Source organism: Nannobrachium achirus (genome assembly GCF_963921795.1).
Source record: "Nannobrachium achirus genome assembly, chromosome: 16".
Taxonomy (NCBI): domain Eukaryota; kingdom Metazoa; phylum Chordata; class Actinopteri; order Myctophiformes; family Myctophidae; genus Nannobrachium; species Nannobrachium achirus.
Window position 1 is genome coordinate 40,150,331 of NC_137823.1, and position 24,154 is coordinate 40,174,484.

Below are 24,154 nucleotides of genomic sequence, written 5' to 3' on the forward strand. Positions count from 1 at the left end.
ATGGGAGCCGAGATCATTAGCTCTGCCGGGCCCAAAATGCCTGATACAACTTTGGACCAACAGCTGAGAGAAAAGATGAGGAGCAACCTAAATGCAGATAATAAGTCTCAAGAGCTACAGAGGATCATTAATGAGTACCCTAAGGAGCACAAATCTATCTTCCCCGTGCTGGTGGAGAGTGCCTTTGGTAGTCTGGATGGGAACATCGCTGGATTGATACGCTTATGTACCAATGAGAACAAAATCACCCTGGATTTCCTGGGCCCCAGTGGGCCAATGATGCAGCTTGTGTATAAGCTTCACGCAGAAGGGTGTACATATGAAATACCTGTCCGGTATCTTCCGGGTCCAGTGAGGGCTTCCATCCAGGAAGGACAAGTCCCAGACTGTCCTCTGTTCCAGAACAAGCTCCAGTTGTCCCTACCTGACAACTGGACGCTCAATCCATTTGATTTCTACATGTTCAACTTCGCCCACAGTCTTATTGCATCTAAGAGTTGTCCAGCCCAACATGGGAAGAACACAGTGAACATGGTTAGTGCCTACTTTGTGCTGGTGGACACCTACCTGAAATATTTCCTCCCCCTTGAGGGCAGTGTCCCCCCCTCTACTTTCTCTGACTCCAGAGGCTCTATCACTGTACCTTCTATAATGTCTCCCAGTGGCTGTGGTATTCACAGGCCCAGTCTCTTCAAACCTCATATCTTCCACCAACCTTCTGTCAATGCAGACCCTGGTGCACAGGGGATATGGAGGTCTGAGACATTTCTACAGATGTTTGTGGAGTTGTGGCTCCATCACTACTCTCTGGAGCTGTACCAGAAACTACAGTCTCCCCGGGAGCAGCTGGAAGAGCTTCAGCGCCGGCTGAGTTTGTGCAGCACGCGGCTGAAAGACCACATCCCACCAGACATTGGTAAACTCCACCTAGAGCCCTTCAGTCCGACAGAGGAGCATGTGCGGGCCGTCCAACTGCTGGTGAAACACCTCCATGCCTTTACCAACAGCCTGAGGTCGGAGCAAATCTCACGCTCCTCACCGTCGCTCACCCACTCCCACACTCCCGCCAGCCCACTGGAGGAGTTCAGGAGAGTTGTGGTTCCATGCTTTGTCCAGCAGAAGCTCTACCTGTTTCTACAGCATTGCTTTGATCACTGGCCCCAGGATGACTGTTTTACAGTGGTGTTGGATACGTGGCTGAGCTACATTCAGCCATGGAAATACACGGGGGAAAAGGCAAATCCACAGGCAGACCAGAACAGAACTGTACCAGACAAATGGTCATCATTTGTTCAGAATAACTTGTTGATGTACACCAAGCTCTTCCAAGGTTTTCTGAACAGGGTCATTAGAACAGACCTGGTTAACTGCAAGAATGCCCTGATGGTCTTCAGGGTGGCCGAGGTGTTTTCTCAGCCAAACCTAGCAGAGATGATCAAGAAAGGAGAGCAGTTATTCCTTAAGCCTGATCAAGTCCTGAGAGGCAGCTACTGGTCCCCATGCCAAACGGAAGTGACTGATACAGTGTCCAGAGTGAAGAGTCATATCCATGCCCTGGAGGGCCAGGACTGTCAATACAAAGAAATGTTTGGTACCGATGTCCGAGCAACGGTCTTGAACCTAATCCAGATCATAGATCAGGCCAGACATAGAGCCCAGAGCAATTTGAGTTCCTCAGTCCACTACCACTTGGATAAAACGTTGGAGAACCTCTGTGAGATATTTAGGGTCAGTCCTGGTCAGCTGAACCAGCTGATTGCCAAACAAAGTTCATCTCAGGACGATGTGAACTCTAACCAGCTCCCAGACTGTATCCATGGAGAGACAGGACCCATCCTCACTGACCTGGGCAGGAGACAGATCATCAGTGGGCTGCGGAGGTTTGAGATCATCGAGTACCAGGGAGACCCAGAGCTCCAGCCAGTTAGGAGTTATGAGAGTGCCTGGCTGGTCCAACAGATGTTCAGAATATCCTCCATGTTCAATACAAGGTTCGGAGCGCACATGGACACGCTGTGCTCACGACCTGACTTCCTGGGTCAACTGGGCCGTTACTGCCTGTCCGTCAGTCCCAGGAAGAGCCCGTTGACCAGGCCCACCCTTGAGGGCCCCCACACGCTAAGGCTTAGCCTTCGCCCGCTGGCCGACTGCAGAACACTGGGCATGTTGGTTATGGTGCTGTTATGGTGCTGCATGGTGCTGTCATGGGGCCTCACATGCAGCATCTTCGTCCTCATTGAGTGTATTTTCTTCATGATAGCATATTTCTGGATAAAACAGAAAGTTAAAGGAGTAGTTTTCTTAAAAATATTGTAAATCTCTATTGATGAATTCATGGAGAATCATTGAGCAGTGCTCCTGTAAGCTCCAACATCTGGCTTTGTTCGGGCCAGAAATTTCCATGTTCTGAAACGTGGCCCACATCTTGGCACAAAGTGTTCAAAGTTTGTTGTCTGGGCTCTGAAGTGTGGTCATCTGGCCTACTTGGCACAAAGCGCTCAAAGTTTCTTGTACACCCAGGGTCACATTAGCCAAGCTTTGCGTGACCCTTAATGAAACTAGAAAGATGCAATTGGAAATTGCAAGTGGGGTTGCTGTGATGCGAGTCACACTTGCAAATTATTTCCGCCTTACCATTTGGGGAACATTAATTCACTAATAAATGAATGCCCATATGCAGATCCCTGATGTCATCAATTTTAAGCCCATATCTTGGAATGTCCATAATATGGACATACTGTGTCAGTCTCATGTGGTCTATGATGTCAGACATCTCCATATTTGGGAAAAGTTAAGTCAATGGAGAAAATGAATTCATAAATAGATGTATATACATTAAACTATATGTATAACGTATCTCTCTGATAAATGTACCCTACGTGTCCCGATGAAGCTGGTATACATTAAACTAGACCAGGTCAACCTGGTTGTGCCAGACCCCCTGTCTGTCATCATCATTTATGACATCATGCCTTTTGTAGGCATGTCATCATCATGTCATCATCATATATACCCTTTATATAGAAAACCCGGACAGACCAACATTTGCTTATGTAGGCCTACCCATTTCATGGGTCTGGCAACTATATGTAACGTATCTCTCTGATAAATGTACCCTACGTGTCCCGATGAAGCTGGTCTATTCTATTTGACATATGGCCAAGTGCGTGCCACCAAAACTGAGAGGAGTAGGGAAAAAGTTTATCTGGAAAGATGAATGGAAGGAATCAAGTCGGACACGTACTATAATAGTCTGGTTGCCATGCAGGGGCAACCTCACTAATTAACTGAAAATAAATAGCACCGCTCACATTAACTCAAATTGCACCGTTCACTTCACACTGGTGTGATTTTTGTTTTTGTCGCATTCCGGAGCCAATAATTTGATTACCCTGTCATCTTTCAATAGGGGACTATACCGGGGGATCTGTTGTTGCTTTGAATAGCGCTATTTTTTATTAATAAAATGTACTTCTCTCTAGTCAGTTCTATGAAGTGCATGCGTTCTCTCAAAAACACTAGTTGGAATCTAACTTTTTTTTTGGTGTGTGTGCAGTGTGCACAAAAACCAAACACTTTAATAAACCAAGAGGCAAGAAAGTAGGGATAACCAATCTTTAATTTATTCAATGTAGTTTCAATTCTTAAAACCAAACATTTTTCTAATTGTGGTGTGGGAGTGTAACCTTCATATCTGGAAAGACATTTTTTAAATACTGCAATAAAATGAAAATTCTTTCCTACAATACAATTTCAGTCAGCCTCCGTGACGTGGTATACTGTAATTAAGAGCCTTTCACACTGTACATGATTCCCTTGGTTAGGACTGCACAATGACTAACTCGTATGCTGTATTGCTGCTCATGGATTTAAGAAAATTGAATGCTGTAAGAGAAACAGATTTTGCTCACATTCCCCATATTTGTGGACAAGAGGGAACATTTTGAATTTGTTTAAATCATTTCTCTCCAACTTGTTTTGTAACCCAAAGATTTTGCACATTAGAATACCCTTGAGAACAGCTGTTGAGAACATTTCTCTTCCCTGAAGAAAATGGAGCACCTTGCAATTTAGAAATTGCAAATTATTCAATACATCGTTTTTTTCAATATAGCCCATACTAGGGTTATGCAAAACACAATGTGAAAAGCCCTAATGACAAGATCATCCATGAAAAGTACAAACTATCACATACAGTATTTGGTAAACATATCAGTGCTTTACATTAACTTAACTTACAAGGTAGAGGCAAGTGAAATGAGAGGTAAGTGAAATGAGAATATAGCCTGGAAATGAATGCATAAAGACACACAAACATCAGTGCTGCAAAGTTAACCACTTGCACCCTGGCGTCCCTTCCCGCGCATGACATTATAGCCGAAAATCTTACAAAGATTTTCAACAATTTCCAAATATATTTAAAACAGCAGCTCTTCAAGCTCACGTGTTGCACTGTGAGCTTATAGATGGTCTGTTTTTTTAATTAAGTGCTTAAAAAAATTAAATCGCACTCAGTCTGTCAATGCAGGTGACTTGCAGCAATTATCGTGATAGAGAAAAGAAAGAATCCTTGATGACTTTCACATTGTCATTCTTCTAGACCTTTCACTGGTCTCCCTGAAGGTTATTTGGCCCTCACTGCAGTGCATTAAGTCCTTAAAAAGACACCATCAGTCTACCTAAGGCTCACCAAATCCCAGTCTACAATACAACTGAGCACCCACATTCAGGGTGAGGAAATCACCAGCCACATGCCAGTACATTTAGCTGTAGCTGGTAGGTTTGTCTACTAAACTATCCACTTTGGCAGGTAACCAGCCATGGTTTAGAAGTCCTTTTCTATTTCAAACTGTTTCCTCACTGGTACAATTGTTATTTGTTAAAGTGACTGGTGGAGGAAAAAGCTCAAGCTAGCTTCCTGCCATGCCTGTGTTGTTAAATCTTGTGCAAATCTGTAAGAAAATTCTTCTTACATTCAATGCGCCCCGTTGGATACTACAACACATTTAAAGGAACTGTAAGAAAGTGCCTCATTTCACGGGGAACATTTTGATTAGCTTCAGTAACAAAACTAGAATCTCAGTTAAAACATGGAAAATATACACATGTCTACAATATACTATGTACATTTACACTAGTTGGTAAAAAAACAAAACTGATTCAACACAAGGCCGTTTTCTCAAAACAATATGTAATGAAAGTTAATACATCACCCTGCCAAATGTAAACATAAATTGGAGACACTCATTACTATACAGTTAACATCTTCAACATTCCTGTCAACCAACCTTCTTTTAGCCAATTTGAAATTCTCACTTGGCTGATAAAAAATGTGTTCCCTTTCAAAAACAAAGGGACATATAAAGGCTGGTTGTGACAATCTGATGGTTGGCATAGTAGGTCACAGACACCTTCTGCAATGCTGACACTGCATCTACAAGATGTGTTTACAAAAGTCAGGTGGTTAAATTACTTTCTTTGCATCATGAGGAAAAATGTACTATAGTCATAAAACTTCATTCTATTGCAGTAAGTTATAGCATAAACCCAATTTCCAAACATTCCAATTTCTGACTTTTTGGCCAAATGTCAGATCAAACCATAGATTTAAAACTTCAGATTTTTTTTGTGTGCCAATTGTCAAATATAAATACTAGTCTTAAAACACATAATTCTGACTTCTTTTTTTTTTTTGCCAATTGTCAGATATACATTTTGACAGTTTTCTCGATGTACTTTCAGCTCTAAACCAATATGCCGGATGTGACTGAATTTCAATCATGTCAGACTGCATTCATGCTTTACCCTCCACCTTTAGCAGAGACTTTAAGTGAACAGTCATTTGCTCTCGGCTCTGGTCTCCGTTCTGCGAGGTGTTTTCACCCATCCAGTGACTGGGTGGTTTGGGCAGAACACTTGGCGAGGGGGGCTCGCTGAATTTAGCTCCAGCATATATCTTCTCGCCGTCCTTGAGGTCATCTTGGTGCACATGACCAGTGGGGGATACCTCCTCCATCTTAACATTGTCTGCTGAGCGGAGGGGCATCTTCGGGGTACAGGAGGGGAGCTTCTGTGGATTGCCGGCATCTTTTTTCTTCACAGAGTGAACACTGCTGGGGGCGGTTGTGCTGTGCTTGCTCCTATGGCTCCGGGAATTCCGATTTTGGGATATGTGGTCATGTTTCACACCTGGTGGCGTGACCACCCGCTCATATCTCACACCTTTTGATTTCAGCAGCTACAGAAACACAAAATTAACAGTTAACGCTAAAGTCAAACCAAAACTTATCAAGGCATTTTAAAATACAGATAATAGCTATTAAATTAGGCAATGACTTATACACTATAGACAGACAGACATGTCATTTTGCTAAAGAGTCTGCTATTTAGAATGCTGTAACATTTTTGAAAAGTGTTATATTCAAAAGGATATTATACCCCACTTATAGATCACCCCATCCAAAATAAATAGCAAGACAGTAGAATGACAGCTTTCAACAGGACAGAGGGAGCTAATGAATAGTTTGAAACCAAATAGAGCCTCTCGCAGGCATGTATAACTGTTGTGTGTACAGATAAAGGAACCAAATGGACCCGTATTTCCAAGTTCCATACAAGATTTTACAGTATAAATTGGGTCTTATCAAGTGTGGATCTGAGGCCATAATGATTATCAAACTGGATTTATTCATGATGACATTACTGAAAGATAGGCCAAAATAATTAAAATTGTAAAAAAATAAAAAAATAAAAAAATAGAATAAATAAAATAACAATTAAAAACAAGTGGTATTTGGTATACAGCGTTCAAGGATGCTAAGGCAGCAGGTGGAGATGGAGAACATGCTGTACCTCTTTCTTGTTGTTTCCCAACTTGATGAGGTGATGAGGGGCAGCTGGCTGCTGTGCTGCTGCTTCGGTGTTGCTGGTCTGCAGCAGCACGGTGGTGGTACTGGACAACGCGGCAATAATGGTGCCGCCCGGGACATTATTGTTGTTGTTGTGGTTGCTGTGTGGGGGGTGCTGGTGGTTCCGTGCAGACCTCGTAGTCTGGACACTGTGATGAAGATGATGGTGGTTGTTGTGATGATGATGGTGGTGGTGGAGGAGATGCTGGAGCCGCGGAGGACAACACGTCGTCGTCTGACGAAGTTTTTTCCCTTTCTTCTTCAGCGCCGCCTGTCTTGTTGTTGTCGCAGTTTTCAGGCCGTCTCCGTTCGTGAACAACGCGGCGGGAGGCTGCTTGTTCTCGGCGTCGCTGCGGCTCGGCGGTCCGTCGTCTATGTTCTTCTGACCCGCTGGTTCGTCCAACATGACTTCTTTTTCAAAACGTCAAACACATACAAAGAAGACAAACAGCGGCGGAAGTTCTATCTACTCGTTTAGCCAGTTAGCTAACGTCGACGGTTTCAGCGTTTTCACCTAGTGAGACTTTTTATTTTTTGGTAACTATAATGCTCTACTGGGTGTTACTCGCGGTGATAAATTGCGTACGACGTCCCGAGATGATAGATTGTTGTTCTCACAGACGCAGACTACAGATCATGGCGCACTAACGCTGTCTTCCTACTAGTAGCATAAACAACTGCTGTCCCATCGCCTGCACGGACGGATGCTGCTGTGCCGCTTGGATTGGTCGGTTGATTGGCAGCCTGGCAACAGCTGAGAGAGAGACCTCTTTTATAGCTCCCAGTCCATGGTAGTCAATTATGTAGCTTTGATTGATTGATTGAAGGCTTTATTAGAAGTTTGCATAGGAAAAATGTACAGATTCATGACGGTACAGTTCACTGGTACAAGGTCTACTAAAAGGAGATCCATGAAAAGACTAAGCTTATTTCAACAGGAAACCATTAAAGTATCTCATATAACATTGAATGACAGACAAATAGAACACAGTACTATGCAGTAGATATGTAAAGAAAAAAAGAAAACAGTAGGTCTATACAATCAGTATGTACAGTATATACAATATATACAAGGAAGGGGCAGGTAACAGTAAGTCTAAACAATCAGTATGTACAGTATATACAAGGAAGGGGCAGGGAGGGTAGGGTTGGGCTAGGTTTTTACCAGTTGTGAACGGCTGCTGCCTGTAAGTGGTTTTTTAGGGCAATTTTAAAGGATGCTAGTGATCCACACTCCTTTATGGCCTTCGGTAAGGCATTCCACATTTTTGTGGTGTAGCAGAAGAACGAGTTCGACCCTTTCTTTGAGTTGACTCTGGGTTGAACGTGATCTGTGGCACTGCCTCTGGTGTTGTAATTATGGACATCCTTAACGTTTATAAAGTATTTTGACAGGTACTTGGGTATCATAGTGGTGTAGTGTATCTTGTACACCAGGCCCATTGCAAGTTGCTGTACTCTGTCATCTACTCTGAGCCACCCCACTCTTAACTGGTGAGTAGCGGTGAGGTGAGTCTGATTGGGAAGGTTAAGCAGGACCCTAATTAGTTTATTTTGGGCTGTTTGGAGTTTAGTTTTTAGGGCTTGTGGGGCGTCACGATACCATACGTGGACTCCATAGTCAAAGAGGGGCTGGATTATTGCACCAGCTATGGTCTTCAGTGTGTTGAAGTTGACCATTGGGGCGATCCTCTGTAGGAAACGAGTTCGTTGGTTGATTTTTTGTATTACTTTTGAAGTCATCTTTTCGCTGGAAAGATTAGCTTCAAGGATACATCCTAAGTAGGAGATTTCGTTTTTTCGTGTTATGACCTTGTCACCCACTTTGATTGTGAAGTTCTCTACCTTTTTGAGGTTATGATTTGATCCAAAGAGGATGGACTCGGTTTTGCCCAGGTGAATTGATAATTTGTTGTCGTTAAGCCATGTGCAGATCTTACTCAGTTCAGAGTTAAGTGTCTTTTCAACCTGCAAGTGGTCCTTGCCCGAGACTAGGAGAGCCGAGTCATCCGCGAACAGGAACAGGTTGCAGTCGCAAGCAGATGCCATGTCGTTCACGTATATTAGGAACAACAGAGGTCCCAGTATGCTACCTTGGGGAACTCCACAGCTTACTGGGAGGGGGGGGGACAGGGTACCGTTAATCTCCACCACCTGTTCCCTCCCCACCAGGTAAGATTGCATCCAGCTCACTGCTGCGCTGTCAAGACCGATGGCTTTTAGTTTCTCAATCAGAATAGCATGATCCACGGTGTCAAATGCCTTCTGGAGGTCCATCATGACCATGCCACTATACTTGCCCTGATCCGCTTCGCGTTTGATTTGGTCAGTCAAATAGAGAAGGCATGTGTCAGTGGAATGGGATTTTCTGAATCCAGATTGGAACTCGTAAATCAGATTATTCTCATCGAGATATCTTGCAATCTGTTCGTAGACTATTTTCTCCATGACTTTGGATATGGAGCTAAGAATGGAAACGGGGCGGTAGTTTCCAGGGTCTAGTTTGCTACCTTTTTTATGCAGGGGGGTTACTTTTGCTAGTTTGAAGTCCTGGGGGACATGACCCTGTTCGATAGAAAGGTTAATTATGTGGGTAATGATTGGAGCAATGGTGGCGGCTGAATCTCTGAGAAATCTAGCTGGGATTTTATCAAGGCCAGTGGCCTTGTGTTGAGGTAGGGCGCTCAATTTTTTAAACACTTCATCAGTTGTCACTGTGGAAAGTTTAAAGCTGTCTTTACTGACGCCCAGTTTTTTGTAGAATGTATTAACAAATTCTTCACCATACCGCCCAGATGGGCCTACTTTATTTATTTTCCATTGACCAACGTAAAAAAAACACATATAAATGAATGAAAACTGCATCCTAATAAATGAGTAAAAAAGTATAACAATAATAAACAAAACAACACAAATTGATAAATGTACCTGTATACTACAATTTCCTTCTTTTTCAAATTTACCCTGAGTTTTATTTATTTATCTATGTAACATGTATTTATTGTGGGTTTTATTATTTAATTTTGCGACTAAAACGCGTCTTTCATAGACTCTATGGTAATTGTATTTATGTAGGTGTTGTTACTAGTCAAATAACTATCCATGTAACTCGCTGTAGCTAATATATTTAAACGGTTTAAATTATTGTAAAAGCGTACCAAGTTTTTTCTCAGTAATTAGTTACCTAGCAACTAACTTGCCAATCACAGTGCGACCATCTCCCCGAGCTATGGGATAGTCTAATCTGTTTATGCCCCCGCCCGCCCGCTGTAAAGGGGCGTGTAGGCTACCCAGGCAACGCTTAGGTGGGCGAGGTTTAATAGGCAACGCTTATTTCTTTGGCCACCCACTCGGCATCCCCCTGGTGCTGAAAAGTCACGTTTTGAAGGGGAAAACCCTACTATAAAAAGCCTATAGAGTTAACACAGAAATCACAAATTTAATGCAATTTCCAAATAGTAAAGTAACCTATAAAATACGGCTAGCATGATCAAGAACACAAGATAGTAAAATTGGATGCGCAGAAGTGTTATTTTCTTTTCTATTGCATTCAAGTTAAGTAGAACTCTTAACTGTGCCAGGGTGTACACAAATAGCAAAGTATATTTGATTTGAAGATAAGCGTCATCATGTCAATATTGTGTATAGAGACAGTCATGCTTGCTGCCAGTCTACAAAGTTTGGATATAATTCCATCCCTAATCATGTTTTAATGATGAGACATTGAAAATCCGGTTTCGTTAAACACAATTTTATTGTAGAAAACCAGATTATAAGTCACTCTTTCTTTTAGCTGACCTTAACAGTCACCAAACACATTCACTAAAAATAAACAAAGGTATTAGCCTATGTGTTGTATACCATATTATTGTATGCATATTGTCTCCACAATCATTCTTCTCTTTTGATCCAGGAATGAAACCTGGATATGAAATACTGACACAGTTGAATGACCCTTTGACTACATTACTTTAGTGCACAGAGACATTATTCCCATTCTATCTGTTAAGTAGGTAAACACCAACAAACATACCTCTAGTCATCACACACTAGGCTACTCATTTGGCAGATGGCAAAAACAAAAATAAATGAATAATATAAAGGCAAGTCTATTTCACAAGGGAGGATCTTTTTTGGTACAAAAAAATAGATATCTAAACAATATATAAATACAACATAAACATCTAAATATCCATCCCTGTGATCAAAGTATAGTATCAATTTATCATGTGTGTAGAAGGCATGTCAAAGAGAACCACAGGCCAGGTAAGAATCACACTCAATGGGTTGAATGCATTGCTCTCCAAAGTTGATTCTTTTCAAATTATTTAAGGGACTTGGTTGTAGTTGCAAATTTGCTAAATGCAAATGAATTGTACTTTATTGCAATTTATCAACGCACAAGTAGGGCATTGGATTTGGGTAGGCCTATATTCAGTAGGTGTTGATAGCATGAGTGAACTGAACTCAATCTTCTGCATTTCATCAGTGTACTGGGGGGAAAAAAATCAAAAGTACTAAGCAAAAATTCGATATTCATACCTTGTGAGACTCCAATCGGTACAAGGCAGGGGACCCTTCTGTAGAAGTCTGAACATACTATGAAAAAGGAATATTACAGTGTGCCAGGTTTTAGATAGGCTTCAACCCTGTTTCTATACACAAATTCACAGAGCGCTGCCGTGTAGGCAATCATAACTGCGGTGCGGAAATGGTGCCGCTTGACAATTCGTCTACAGCGCATGTGAGTCTGTGTTCTATTCCTTCTTCACAGTAAATCCCCAGAGTTCATTTATGCATTTGTAACTCGGAGAGTGTTCAAATGGAACCTTTATCCTTTTGGTTCCATTTGCACACTAGGAGTTAAATGAACACTCAGGTGTTTATGGTGTTGTCATGCATGCTACAGTACAAATCGAACAACTTCAGTATGACTTTGGTGTCAGCCATCAGCAGGATCACATACAGACCTTACTCAGCCAGTGCAGAAGGCAGACATAAAACATAAAGTATAAAGAAGTGAAGGTGAGGCCTACGTATATATCTAAGAGCAGCACAGACGAGACATTTGCAGAGGTGTTGGCGAAGCAAGTTATATTATGATCTCCCTTGTTTTTACGTTTTTTTTAATTTATTTTTGTCTAGTTGGCAGCATTGTGGTTCAGGGCTGTGCCTCCGCACTGGGCTCATCGTAGATGTAGCTGCCTACGCCTCCAGTATTCACACCTGAAATGGGAAAAGAAGTCTGAATTTAGTGACTGCAATGCAGCGATTTGACAGTGTTCTTTACCTTTGAAAGATCTATTACTTTTTGTGTAAAAGTTGAAATAGTGAATTGTAGACTGCATTGTTATCAGTATGCATGAATTTGCTAGCTTAACAAACCACGAATAAGAACATTACTTAAATGTATTGTGGTTTTATGGTGGGTCAATAAGTGAATAATAACATACCTTTGGGTCCAAATAGGACAGCATAGCAGGGCTTGTGACAGTAGGGCTGTCCATCATGCTGCAAGACCAGAAGAATATTTATATAATACCTAAATTCATGATTTTTTTTTACATTTAAAAAAGACAAGTTTAATCAAAAACATGCGTTTAGTGTCTGTCAGCACAGTCAGATAAATGTACTAAAAACATACAGTACTGTCTGTAAGTATGAGTTGCATTTCTTGAAAAAAGGCTACTGTATTCTTATCTCTACATTGCCTGCACATGACAGTGGAAATATGTTTATCTCGTGAGGACAATAAACTCAATCAACAATTGGACTGCACTTATGTCTCAATATGCAATTGAATCACTAGACAAGCCATTGCTTTCACTGTCATAGCAAAGCTGTTGGCATAAAAAGGCTTTCATGCTGTGTAAGATGAGTTATCTTCATGATGTCTGATTACGTTTCTATAGGCTAGCCATTGATGGCTATAAAGATAACTCTAAATGTTGTGTAAAAAATCGTTGTTTAACTCAAGCGGATGGCTGAGTCCAGTCCAGTCCAGGCCACAACTATAACAGTTTACAGTTTACAGTTTAGGCATTGACGCTTTTAATCCAAAGCGACTTACAATAAGCAGATACAACATCACAATAATAAACAAGATAATAGGTCAGTACATTAACAGCAATATAACAATGTAAATGGATATCTATCTAGAGAAAACACAATATAATCAAAGTTCTAAAGAAACCTAAAAAACAAAAACAAATGCTGATTTGTCAGCATTACGCAAACGATGAACGATATTGTTGGGATCACTTTCAGAGCTATTTGATGAATGATAGAAACACTAAATCAGTCAAAATCCATCCGAAGTTACAGGGTGTCTTGTTCAACACCACACTCACATTGAACACGATTACAGAACACTATCGTTCGTCTGTGTGGACGATCACATCATAGTCTTTATAGTCATCTTTATAGCCTATTCACAGCCTATTAGTCCGGGCATTTCGGGCAGTATGTTGATGGAATCGTGCACTTGATGATAGAAGCATGAAATTTTACACACAGTTAGAACATGTCTTATGGAACATTTTGGGCTATAGGGCCATCGCAGATTTGTCTTAGGAAACTTGTGGGAGCCAATCAAAGTTGGGCTCTCATAGACTTTACTATAGGCTACAGTAAAAGAATACAAAAAAAAATACATATGCTTTAAGTAGCATGTGAGGGGTCAAACTAGGGGTTTTTCATGATTCTGAATCCAATGCAAGCATTTGTTTTGCACAAAAAACATTCCTTGGGCTAAAAACGGCCCCTATAAAACTATGGTTTATTGATAAGTTGTCACTTTTCACAGTTTTGTGGGGGCCGTGTTTCGGAAAGGAATGTTTTTCATGCAAAACAAATGCTTGCATTGGATTCAGAATCCCAAAATATCCAAAAATGATCCATATGGCATGTTCTAACTGTGTGCCAAATTTCATGATTCTATCATAAAGTGCACAAACGTGCACAAAAGACTATATTCTCTGTGGTGGAAAAAGTACTCACATGTTTTATTTAAGTAAAAAGATGTTACTTAGTAGAAGTTCTGTATTATTTTCAAATGGCCGAAATGTATATAGGGCTGAAGTGGTTAATGGTTGTTTTGTAATCAAGATCTACAAAGTAAGTTTCCAATATTTGTCTTTGAGATGTAGTGGAGTAGAAGTTAATGTATTGCATATTGGAAACACTCCAGTAAAGTAAAAAATACCTCAACATTGTACTTACAGTAAGTACAGTACTTGAGTACATGTACTTAGTTACTTTACACCACTGGTAATCTTTATAGCCTATTCAGAGCCTATTTTTGGTGTGGATGGCCCTTTACACAGGGAAACTTCCATCTGTTCCAGTGTTTACTGTTGATACCCAGGGGTGGAAGCTCACAATGCATGTTGCAACTTGTCACACTTCTATATTGGCTATTTAAAAAAATAAAAATAAACTGACACCTTTTGAAAACTGTCTCACCTCGGCATGGCTGCCGGGAGCCAGAGTCTTACTGCATCTCTCACAGCGCAGACACGGCCTGTGCCAGTTCTTCCCCAGGGATGACACCTTCTCAGCTGTATAAAAACACACACACACACACATATGCACAAACGCACGCACGCACGCACGCACACACAAGGATAAAACACACTCAGATATGGACCCCCTACACTGTAACTAGTCAATCATTTCATGCACTTTTGTACATACCAGAAAAGAATACACATACACTTGTGCGCACGCACGCACGCACGCACACACACACACACACACACACACACACACACACACACACACACACACACACACACACACACACACACACACACACACACACACACACACACACGTGTATACAGATGGTGCACTACCATACTTACCAAAATATACAGTTTTGTTGCATCTTGGACAGACATCAGGGCCTCCAGAAAAGGATGAAAAGCTTGCAGCTTTTGAGAAACATAAAAGAGTATTATAAGTTGCTAAACCAGTAAGACTCCCAAATCGGGAGAGACACAAACTTTAGAAGGCAATGGTAGGCAATCAGGAGGGAATATGGGAAATGGGACAGATCCATGTTGATGACATGACTTTAGAGATACTGTGTACCGCTTTGCGTGATTTTAGGGCAAAATCTGCATTGTCCAAAAATGAGTTTTGCAAAAATCGGCCTGATGGTGGCGCTAGATGGGAGCAGTGTCCAAAAAAAAGTGTGACGGACAGACTCACTGACTGACTGACAGATTGACTGACTGACTGACAGACATCCGATGGACGGTCGCAATAATCTTTCAACTTTCAACCTTATAAGCAAATAATTTCCAACCTTTTCAAAAAGTTTCAAAAACATTTTCAATATTTTTTCAAGATTACAAAAATAGCAGATAGTACAAGCTCACAACTCATCACATTGTGATACTACTAGGATAATACTCAATAATATGTATACTACAGTTGCATTGCATACTACAGTGCATTGTACATGCATACAGGTTTGATGTCTTGTTTCTTACCCTTCACTGGTCCACGAACAGGAGCTTTTCTCTCCTCCACTGGCTTGGCATCCGTCTCCATGGCAACACTGGGAGGGGCCTCATTGACAGGAGTGTCATAGACGTATGAACCGGCTCCCCCGATGTTCACACCTACCACACATTAGTGTACAGCATGATCATTCACCTTAAGCACTTTGTAGACATCATTATGTTTGTGATTGTGAATATGTGTGTATATGTGTTAAACTTCTGGCAGCATTTTATTACCGCAAAAGAGATATTTTGGAATGAAACCATCACTGTGCAATTTCTGATGACATGTCTTAAGCACTTAAATACAGCATGTTGTGACGTGTTGACCTTGTAGATCTGCTGTTTTAGTTTCTCCCAAATGTTCATGCACTGTATTATGACATGCTCAGAATAGGGACGATGGGATTCCATGTTGTTAATAATTATAAATAATACATTTATATTTTTTACTGTTGACAAGTTAACTATACCTTTCGGTCCATAGAGGGCAGCATAACATGGCTTGTGACAGTATGGCTTCCCGTCATGCTGCAAATACAAGCAGGGCAGAGTTAAACTAGAAGCAGTGCTCTTCCGAGCACAGGTCTCCACCAGGCCGTGTGTCCTGGTGGTGCTACTGTATAATAGGCCAATGTAAAAAGGGTGGCATATGTTCTTCACCATAGATCTTTCATGGAAATCGGACGCTGCATGCATGGTTTGAAGCATTGTGTTCCAAAAATTTGTTTTGCTAAACTCTACCTGCTGGTGGCGCTATAACAGGCCAATGTGAAAAAAGGTAGCATTTGTTCCTTGACCTAGTGGGAATATGTGTGGCAAATTTCACGGTAATCTCAAGCTGCGTTGATGATTTGAAGCATTTTGTTCAAAAACGGAGCAATCCTGCAAACTTTGGAAGCTAATATTAGCCAATCAGGATGGAATATGAAATATCAGACGGATCTGACTTGATCACATGACTATAGAGATACTGTGTACCGATTTGCGTGATTTTTGGATAAAATCTCAAGGAGTAATATCCAAAAATGTGTTTTACATAAGTCGGCCCAAAGGTGGCACTATAAAAGGCTGATGTGAAAAATGCAGGGCAAAGGTTTATCCTTAGCCTCTAGGGAGTGCGCTTACAAAGTTTGAAACTGATCGGTGGAGTTATAGGTAAAACCACAAATCGGCCTGTTATAGCGCCACCATGAGGCTGATTAAAAAAAGATTAAGTGGCATTTCTTCCTCGGCCTAGTGGGAACATGTGTGCACGATTTCATGATAATTGCACTTTGCGTTTGGGATTTGAGGCATTTTGTTCCAAACGGCTCAATCCTACAAACTTTGGAAGCCAATCTTAGCCAATCAGGATGGAATATGAAAAAGCGGACAGATCCGTGTCGATCACATGACTGTCGAGATACTGCCTACCGATTTGTAGGATTTTTGGAAAAAATCTGTAAGAGTAGTGCACAGAAATGTGTCTTGCGAACATCGGCCACTAGGTGGCGCTAGAAAAAGCCCATTTGAAAAATTTAGGGCAGAGGTTCTAGATTGGCATCCAGGGAATGTGTGTGCTCACTTTGGCAGCGACCGGGCCAACGGCGACTGAGATTAGCTGCACACAAACTGCGAGGACACACACACACACGGACGGACACACGGACACACGGACGGACGGACGCACGGACGGACGGACGGAGGGGAAAACATACTCTCCCCTCAGCCTTCGGCTGGTGGAGACAATAAACACTGCTTTGCTCTGCTGAAGCAGTCACTACTTTAATTGTTGTATTTGTATTGTATTTATTTCATTATATTGTTATAGTAGCATGATGTACCTGGGCTCAGGGCTATATCTATAGGCCTATAGCCATATATAGACTCATGGTAGTATATTTTGATGCCTATACCTTTGTAGCTTACTCAATTACCAGACTTTTACTTGTAACAGAGTGTTTCTACATTGCAGTACAATTAAGTACAAAATGTGAGTACTTTTTCCACCACTGCTCAGTGCGCAATGGTGCAACGTTACAAAGGACTTTGTATTTAAACACATAGCAGCAGCATGGATGGGCTATGCAGCGATAGTCTATATAGATTTTGTGCACCAATATGTTTGTATGTGTGTGTGGTAAATCAAACAGGCTTTAATGGGCTCATCAGCTTGGCAACAACCCAGAACCCACAGTAGCTCTCAGTGCAACAGTGACATAACCAAATGGCAGATGGGGACTTATACAGTTACAGTTCATTAGCATTTTTTTCCACATGTCTATAGGATCTGTAGTGCCAGTTGCAGCCTTGAGTTTGGGTGGGACTAGTTAGTTACAAAATGAATTACACATTTCTCCTTTCCTCTCACTCACACTATTTTATCAGCCATCTAGAGAACATAAAACCCACTATTAAACTATACATGATCTTGTGATGGAATCACACCGGGCCACGATGCCATGTTGGTGTTTATGGTGAAATGAAATGACACAAATTCTTTTTTTGATGAGGTACTTGGCAAACAGCTGAAAAGCTAGCATTATGGTTGCTGAGAAATGTCTACAGGACACTGGTTATCATGTAGCAATGTAGTAGACAGTATCTGTTGACCCTCTAAGTACGAAAGCCCCTTTGTGCTCCTGGATGACTGGTGAGTGACACACGTGCACATACATACAGTACATGCGCATCGCCAGCACCAGAATTGGAGCATTGACAGACAGTCACATTTCTACCAGAATTGGAGCATTGACAGACAGTCACATTTCTATCAGCAGAGACAAATAACTGATGCTGTTTTTTTATTTTCCTTATCTTTGGTTGGGTGGATTGTGTGTGTGAGGTGAGGAACTGCTTATCGTCGCTGTCGGGCAGAAACCTTGTATCTCCAAGTTTCAAATTTGTACATGTTTTCCCGAAGTAAAGCACTGCTTCATCATATGGCCATCGCACAAAAGTAGTGAAAACAGCCGATCTACAAGCACACAACGCCTCGCACCGCTACAGGCATAGTTTAAATCATTTTAAAAATGATAAATACAAAACAAACTGTTTTGGACATACAAGGTTTCCACCCAACAACGACGTTATGTCTACTCAAATGTAGGTCCTATTTGTACTCACATCCATATGTTAGTGAATGTTCCTTTTTTCATTTATTTAGAAACCACACATCATCACTGTAAGCTTCAAATTAAAGTCTCCTCTGAACTGATTCTTTGGTCGGAATCCTTTCTCTCTGTAGTTAATCCTAAACAGTTTTTTCCCAGAGGTCCTATCCTCACACTGGTGTCCCTTGTTCTGGCCACACCCATTTTGGACATGGCCTTCATCATAATCTACAGTACAGTACACAGCACACACCTGTAATGTTTTGTGACTGTCTGCATCTTGACAGTTGCAACACTATCTCATTGATAGAATCTGCCCATATACAGACCACACAGTCAGACTCGTAAGGTAACAACAGTACCAGCCACACACTTGTGGCTGGTAATAATGGGTTGTTATGACAGCGGCTGTTAGAATATAAAACTAAAAGCAACATCCATATCTTTTTTAATGACTATTTTGGCTGACGGATGATGTTTATTTCCCACCCTGACTAAACCATAACATCTTAAAACTATGATGTGCAGAGAATAACGCCCCAGTTGACAAAGTACATTATAGACAAGCCTTTACTCTTCAGTTCTGTACTTGAGCTATAAGCAAAGTAATACGCTGATGGATAGAGGACAGAAAGGGAAATAAACACCAGCCACCATCATTACGCTGTGCCCTGGAAATGCCCTCCAGCGCTATGCAGACCTTTCTCCAGGTTGTCCTACCTCTGCATGGCCCCCCGGATTTAGGGTCTTATTACAGCGCTCACATTTCAGGCAGAACTTGTGCCAGTCTTTCCCCAAAGAGGACACCTTTTCCGCTATGAAAGAGAGAGAGAAAAAAACACAAGCAGGTATTAACATTAAAGTCTCCCGAGCAGCCATTCTTCTCATAGAGGAATGTGATCGTTTCTGTGTCCTTGATTAAAACACAGAAGCCCCTTCCAGCTGAAAAACCTGTTGAAGGTTGATTATTGTATTGATGTATTACCTTCTTATTGTAAATCTCTGGATTAAGAGCGTCTGCTAAATGCCTAAATTGTAAATTGTAAAATTGAAGTTGGTATAAATGAATTGTAAAAACAAACAAACATGCTTTTTGTTTTAAAAGAAGAAGAAACCATATTCTGATAGTTATCATTGCTATAGTGTTTGTTTGTTCAATTAGTAAACAGAAAATACATTTTGTCCAGTCAAGAGTTCATTTATCAGCTATTCAGCTTCAAAGGTTTTGTGTTCCAGTTCCAATTTTGTCTGAGCATTCTACTTGTTTATCCTGTATCCTGTGTGTTCTCTCTGATGATTGGATACAATTGGTATCCGGACATGACAATGTATTAAAACCCACTGTGAACACTCTGTTTACTACAGAGCTGGAGAGACAGCGAGACCCCTGTTAGTGCTAAACAAACACTCAGTGATAATTGCTATGGGAAAAGAGAACATATATTTTTTTACACTTATATTAAGAAACCAGCTACATTTTTTAAATAGAGCAGAACCTTCAAATGATAAAGTAGTTGTCAACCTGCCAAATACGCTAGTAGACTACACTAACCTTTATATTTGTAAACGGAGGGAGTGCATAAGAATGTTAGAATGTAAAGAATTCCTTTATACAAAGCTCTCAAGAATGACCATGGAAAGTATGATGTAGCATGTGAGATGTGAGCATGAGAGGCTCTCTCAGACAGTTATCTGTAGCCCTCTATGTGACCCCATCCCAGAATATCCCAGTAAGGACCCACCCTCCCCCCAACACCCCACCCCTTCACTGGCACAGCCAGATGTGACCTCCTCTTTAGATTGGACTGGCCAGCACTCTGACGAGTGACATTTGAGCCAGCCTTGGCAAACAATGAACTCTTTAGCCCTATAGGGTCGGGTGAGTGTGTGATGTACACACAGACATATAGACATGCCATGCATACTGTACATGGAGAGTGATGAAGTGAGAGAGACAGAGAGAGAGAGAGAGAGAGAGAGAGAGAGAGAGAGAGAGAGAGAGAGAGAGAGGAGGGAGGGAGAGAGAGAAATAGACAGTAAAGTGCACTTTTTTAGAGAGAATTGAGATAATGATTACGCCTACTCGATCTTTCTCTTGCACACAGTCCCAGCTCATACTTTTACACCATGACTAGTCACTAGACTTTGCCTTGCCTTGCCTTGCCTTGCCTTGCCTTGCCTTGCCTTGCCTTCATGCCTTGCCTTGCCTTGCCTTGCCCTCTCTCTCTCTCTCTCTCTCTCTCTCTCTCTCTCTTCAGTCAATATGAAAGAGTGATTATTACACTGTTCTGTGGGGCTCGTGACACAACACAATGCTATTTGTCTCTTATTGAATATCCATAATAAGATCTACTTGGCAAATATAGCTCTGTGATTGACAGCAGGAGAAAAACGATAATTAGAGATGAACGTCACATGGGGAAGAGAGTCACGATGTGTCTCTCTCCCCTCTGAATTACATTACTTCTCCCACGTAGGGATTCATTTTACATGTGTCCAATATAGCCTTGTAAAAACATACATTCCACTTTTCTCCTTTGCTCTATGGTCTTGTTTTCTTTCTGTGGATGTGTGGAGTCTATGGATGTGGATCATGCCAGGTTAGCATGCATTGTCAGGCTACGTTAACTCCTCACAGTGTTTCTATGAATTTAAGTTCACACGTTTGCACCTTAGCTGCACAGTAAAAGTCTAAATATTAATGTAGGCTGGTAAATGGGTGTATCAGAAGAACAAATATTTGAGGTAGCTTATGGAATAATACCCCTATTGGCTATTGCCCTATTTAAAGGTCTACTTGACAGTTGAAATGTTGAAAGAGCATAATACATCTGCAAACAACAAAGGCACAATTAGCCTACACATTGATGTCCATGTTTTGCATAAAACATCTTGCTTGTATTGTACAGTATATTTGTCTTCAACAGCCCATAGAGACAGTATAGCCTAATGCAAATAGCACATGTGGGAGGAGTGCATCACACATAACCTATAGGTATAGACAAAACGCAGACACACCAGCCCCTCTATTCGTTCTTCAGTAAGATATGTTCCATCCATTGCACTGACAGGGTGGGGTTTCTTCCTTCGTGGGAGCTGTCCATGCCAGTTAGTGCTGAAATTGTGATCCCATTGTTCTCAAGAGACCTCAAGGGGAATGAATGGGACAAATTCGATCCATAAAACGCTCGTGCGGGCAATTCATTATTCATTACCAAATGCGGCGTGGCATTGGGACGCATGCAGAAACATGGGGGCTCGTCTGTGAGGACACAAACTCATGTCACCCGATCGAGCACCCAAATGAAAAGCTATGGTGTTGTTGCTATAATAACACAATCGCTTTTTAATGCTGTGGACTGCCCGATGGCTTTATAGTCTGCTATTTTGTCTGCTTTTTCCTCACACAACATAACAACAATAGCCTATGTTGTGTGTGAACGCCTTGTGCAAGCAGTGCACTAGTAGCCTGCGTTTACTGGCTTACTATAAGCTGACCCAAAGATAGTAAAGTAAACTCACTATGGCTTGATAGGCTATGGTCAGTGGTGGAAAAAGTACTCAAATATTTTAAGTAAAAGTACCAATACTGCAATGTAGAAATAGCCTACTCTGTTACAAGTAAGTCCAGTAAAAGTATGAAAGTGTTGCATTAAAATGTAGGCCTACTTAAAGTACCAAAAGTAAGTAGGCAGGCTACAAAATGTTTGAAATTAATTGATATTTGGATCCGAGATGGTTAGAAGTAAAAGTATTAAAATTGTAAATACTCAAGTAAAGTACAAATACCTCAAAAGTGTAGCTACTACTACTTGAGTAAATGTAGGCTACTTAATTACTTTACACCACTGCACCTGGTGGTGAGGTGAGTGGGCAACTATTGTCGAGTTGGAAACCAAGATTCACGATTTGAGGTGATGATAGGTGTCATGCTGTCCTCATGTTAATCTTGAACATTAACAAACAGAAAATCTGAACCATTTGAATACCGAAGTAACACTATCAAGCTGATCGGTTGGTTGCGCATTGGGAAGGGATTTGGCAGGTTCTTGGGTCCATAAAACGCAATTCAATTTCCCTGGTAAAATCACATCGAATATCGTGCATCATCCCAGCCGGCTACTGCAATAATTCATTTAGCCTACGCATAATAAATCACGTGATGATACATTTAGTTGTGGTGGGATATATTTGTCTTATGCGGTGAAATCCCCAATTCAAATAGACTAGTTATAATTAAAATAAAATCCCGATTCTTTGTCTAGATGTCACATAGTAGGCTAGCCTAGGCTATGGCACGGTATCTACACAATTTTAGCAGTCATAAAAATCATTCACTTACCAAAATAGACAGTTTTGTCGCATTTGGGACATTTTGATGCCATGTTCCATGTATTAAAACCAGGAGAATATCTGCCTTCTTCTCAATTCATTGACAGCACAGATCGAGTGAGTCACTGACTGACACACCTTCTCTAGTGGAAATAAAGCTCATCCTCCCTGCGTTATTCTCCTGGATTTACATAACCCCGCCTCCATGGTGACATCATCTCTCACGAACATACATGTGTGTGACACTGTGGTGTTACATGTGAACTGCAGGTCTAGTATCCAAAAATGCCAATTTACCACTGATGGTGGAAGATGTAGGATAGCCTACTCCGATTTCTTTTTTTTTTACCAACAAAACATAGAAATCCTCTGTAAAAGTCATTCAGTGATCATTTTAATTGAGTAGCAGTACTACTTTATATGCACAACGTCCCATTTCACAAATTGCAGTTCAAATGATCAAAAGGTCCAAATCTTTAGAAAATAGCAGATGTGATGTGTTGCATTGTGAGCTTGTGCCTTTTCGAATAACCAAATGGGATTAATGAAAGTTTTGTAATAATAATCTAAACCTGCAAATTACAGATCCATAAAATGCTATAACTAAAGTTTTCAAATAATTGTAGTTGACTAGCCTAAAAAGCCCCCCTCAGATGTAGTAGAAGTATTGAAAATAGTGGAATAGTGAAAATGGAAATAGTGGAAAGTAAAAGTAACTAAAAAAGTACAGTAATTGAGTAAATATACTGTTTGTCATCGTTATAGTTACAGGTGTCTGCGTCTCTATTTTGGAACAATGATTAATCCGGGATGCTAGTGGTGTCTGGCTGCTTCCATACATTCATCAAGCTCATCTCTGTCTTCTGAATTGAAAGTCTCTCTGTTTGTTTTTCTGGCTGCGGTTGTTAGGTTACAGCGCTCCGCTTCACATGGAATGTCAAGTGATCCTCTGCAGGTCCCAGGGGTAGTCCAGGCTACTGTACATCAGGGACGTGCTGGGCCCCTGATTCTTCCCGGGAAAAAGAGTTGGAGAGGCCCTCATTGCGCGCTATAGAGAGAGATTTCTCTCTATAGCGCTGCTGCTACTTTGTCATTTCAGATCATGACAAGTGACAAGCCAGTGTGCCAATTACATGAGTTATATTTCGTCGTTGTCGGGTGGAAACCTGTCCAATACCGTTTGTTTTGTATTTATCATTTTAAAAATATGATTTAAACTAGTGAAAACAGCCGATCTACAAGCACACAACGCCTCGCACCGCGAGGCGTTGTGTGCTTGTAGATCTGCTGTTTTCACTACTTTTGTGCG

General features: G+C 41.2%; 3 protein-coding genes across 3 annotated transcripts; 1 reads left to right on the forward strand and 2 right to left on the reverse strand.

Moving 5' to 3' along the window:
• On the forward strand, positions 1 to 2,316 carry LOC308301021 (sphingomyelin phosphodiesterase 4-like; the record flags this gene model as incomplete). The annotated part of the gene is made up of 1 exon (XM_080744917.1): positions 1 to 2,316. The coding sequence occupies one exon, from the start codon at positions 1 to 3 to the stop codon at positions 2,314 to 2,316; it is 2,316 nt and encodes a 771-aa protein (XP_080601043.1).
• A 1,353-nt stretch (positions 2,317 to 3,669) lies between these two features.
• Positions 3,670 to 7,556, reverse strand: LOC308300524 (uncharacterized protein). The gene is made up of 2 exons (XM_080744372.1): positions 6,853 to 7,556; positions 3,670 to 6,238 (listed from the first exon to the last, which is right to left on the reverse strand). The coding sequence occupies exons 1-2, from the start codon at positions 7,312 to 7,314 to the stop codon at positions 5,795 to 5,797; spliced, it is 906 nt and encodes a 301-aa protein (XP_080600498.1). The 5' UTR covers positions 7,315 to 7,556; the 3' UTR covers positions 3,670 to 5,794.
• A 4,513-nt stretch (positions 7,557 to 12,069) lies between these two features.
• Positions 12,070 to 22,952, reverse strand: crip2l (cysteine-rich protein 2-like; the record flags this gene model as incomplete). The annotated part of the gene is made up of 8 exons (XM_080744495.1): positions 22,856 to 22,952; positions 19,234 to 19,328; positions 15,892 to 15,949; positions 15,407 to 15,538; positions 14,774 to 14,842; positions 14,373 to 14,467; positions 12,362 to 12,419; positions 12,070 to 12,134 (listed from the first exon to the last, which is right to left on the reverse strand). The coding sequence occupies exons 1-8, from the start codon at positions 22,896 to 22,898 to the stop codon at positions 12,070 to 12,072; spliced, it is 615 nt and encodes a 204-aa protein (XP_080600621.1). The 5' UTR covers positions 22,899 to 22,952.
• Between the last annotated feature and the right edge of the window lie 1,202 nt (positions 22,953 to 24,154).

What these genes read in the sequence shown, in the direction of transcription:
- LOC308300524 (XM_080744372.1), bottom strand. Translation starts at nt 7,314, where the DNA reads ATGTTGGACGAACCAGCGGGTCAGAAGAACATAGACGACGGACCGCCG. An exon ending in TGGGAAACAACAAGAAAGAG is followed by an intron (nt 6,239 to 6,852) that starts GTACAGCATGTT and finishes GTGTTTCTGTAG; the next exon opens with CTGCTGAAATCAAAAGGTGT.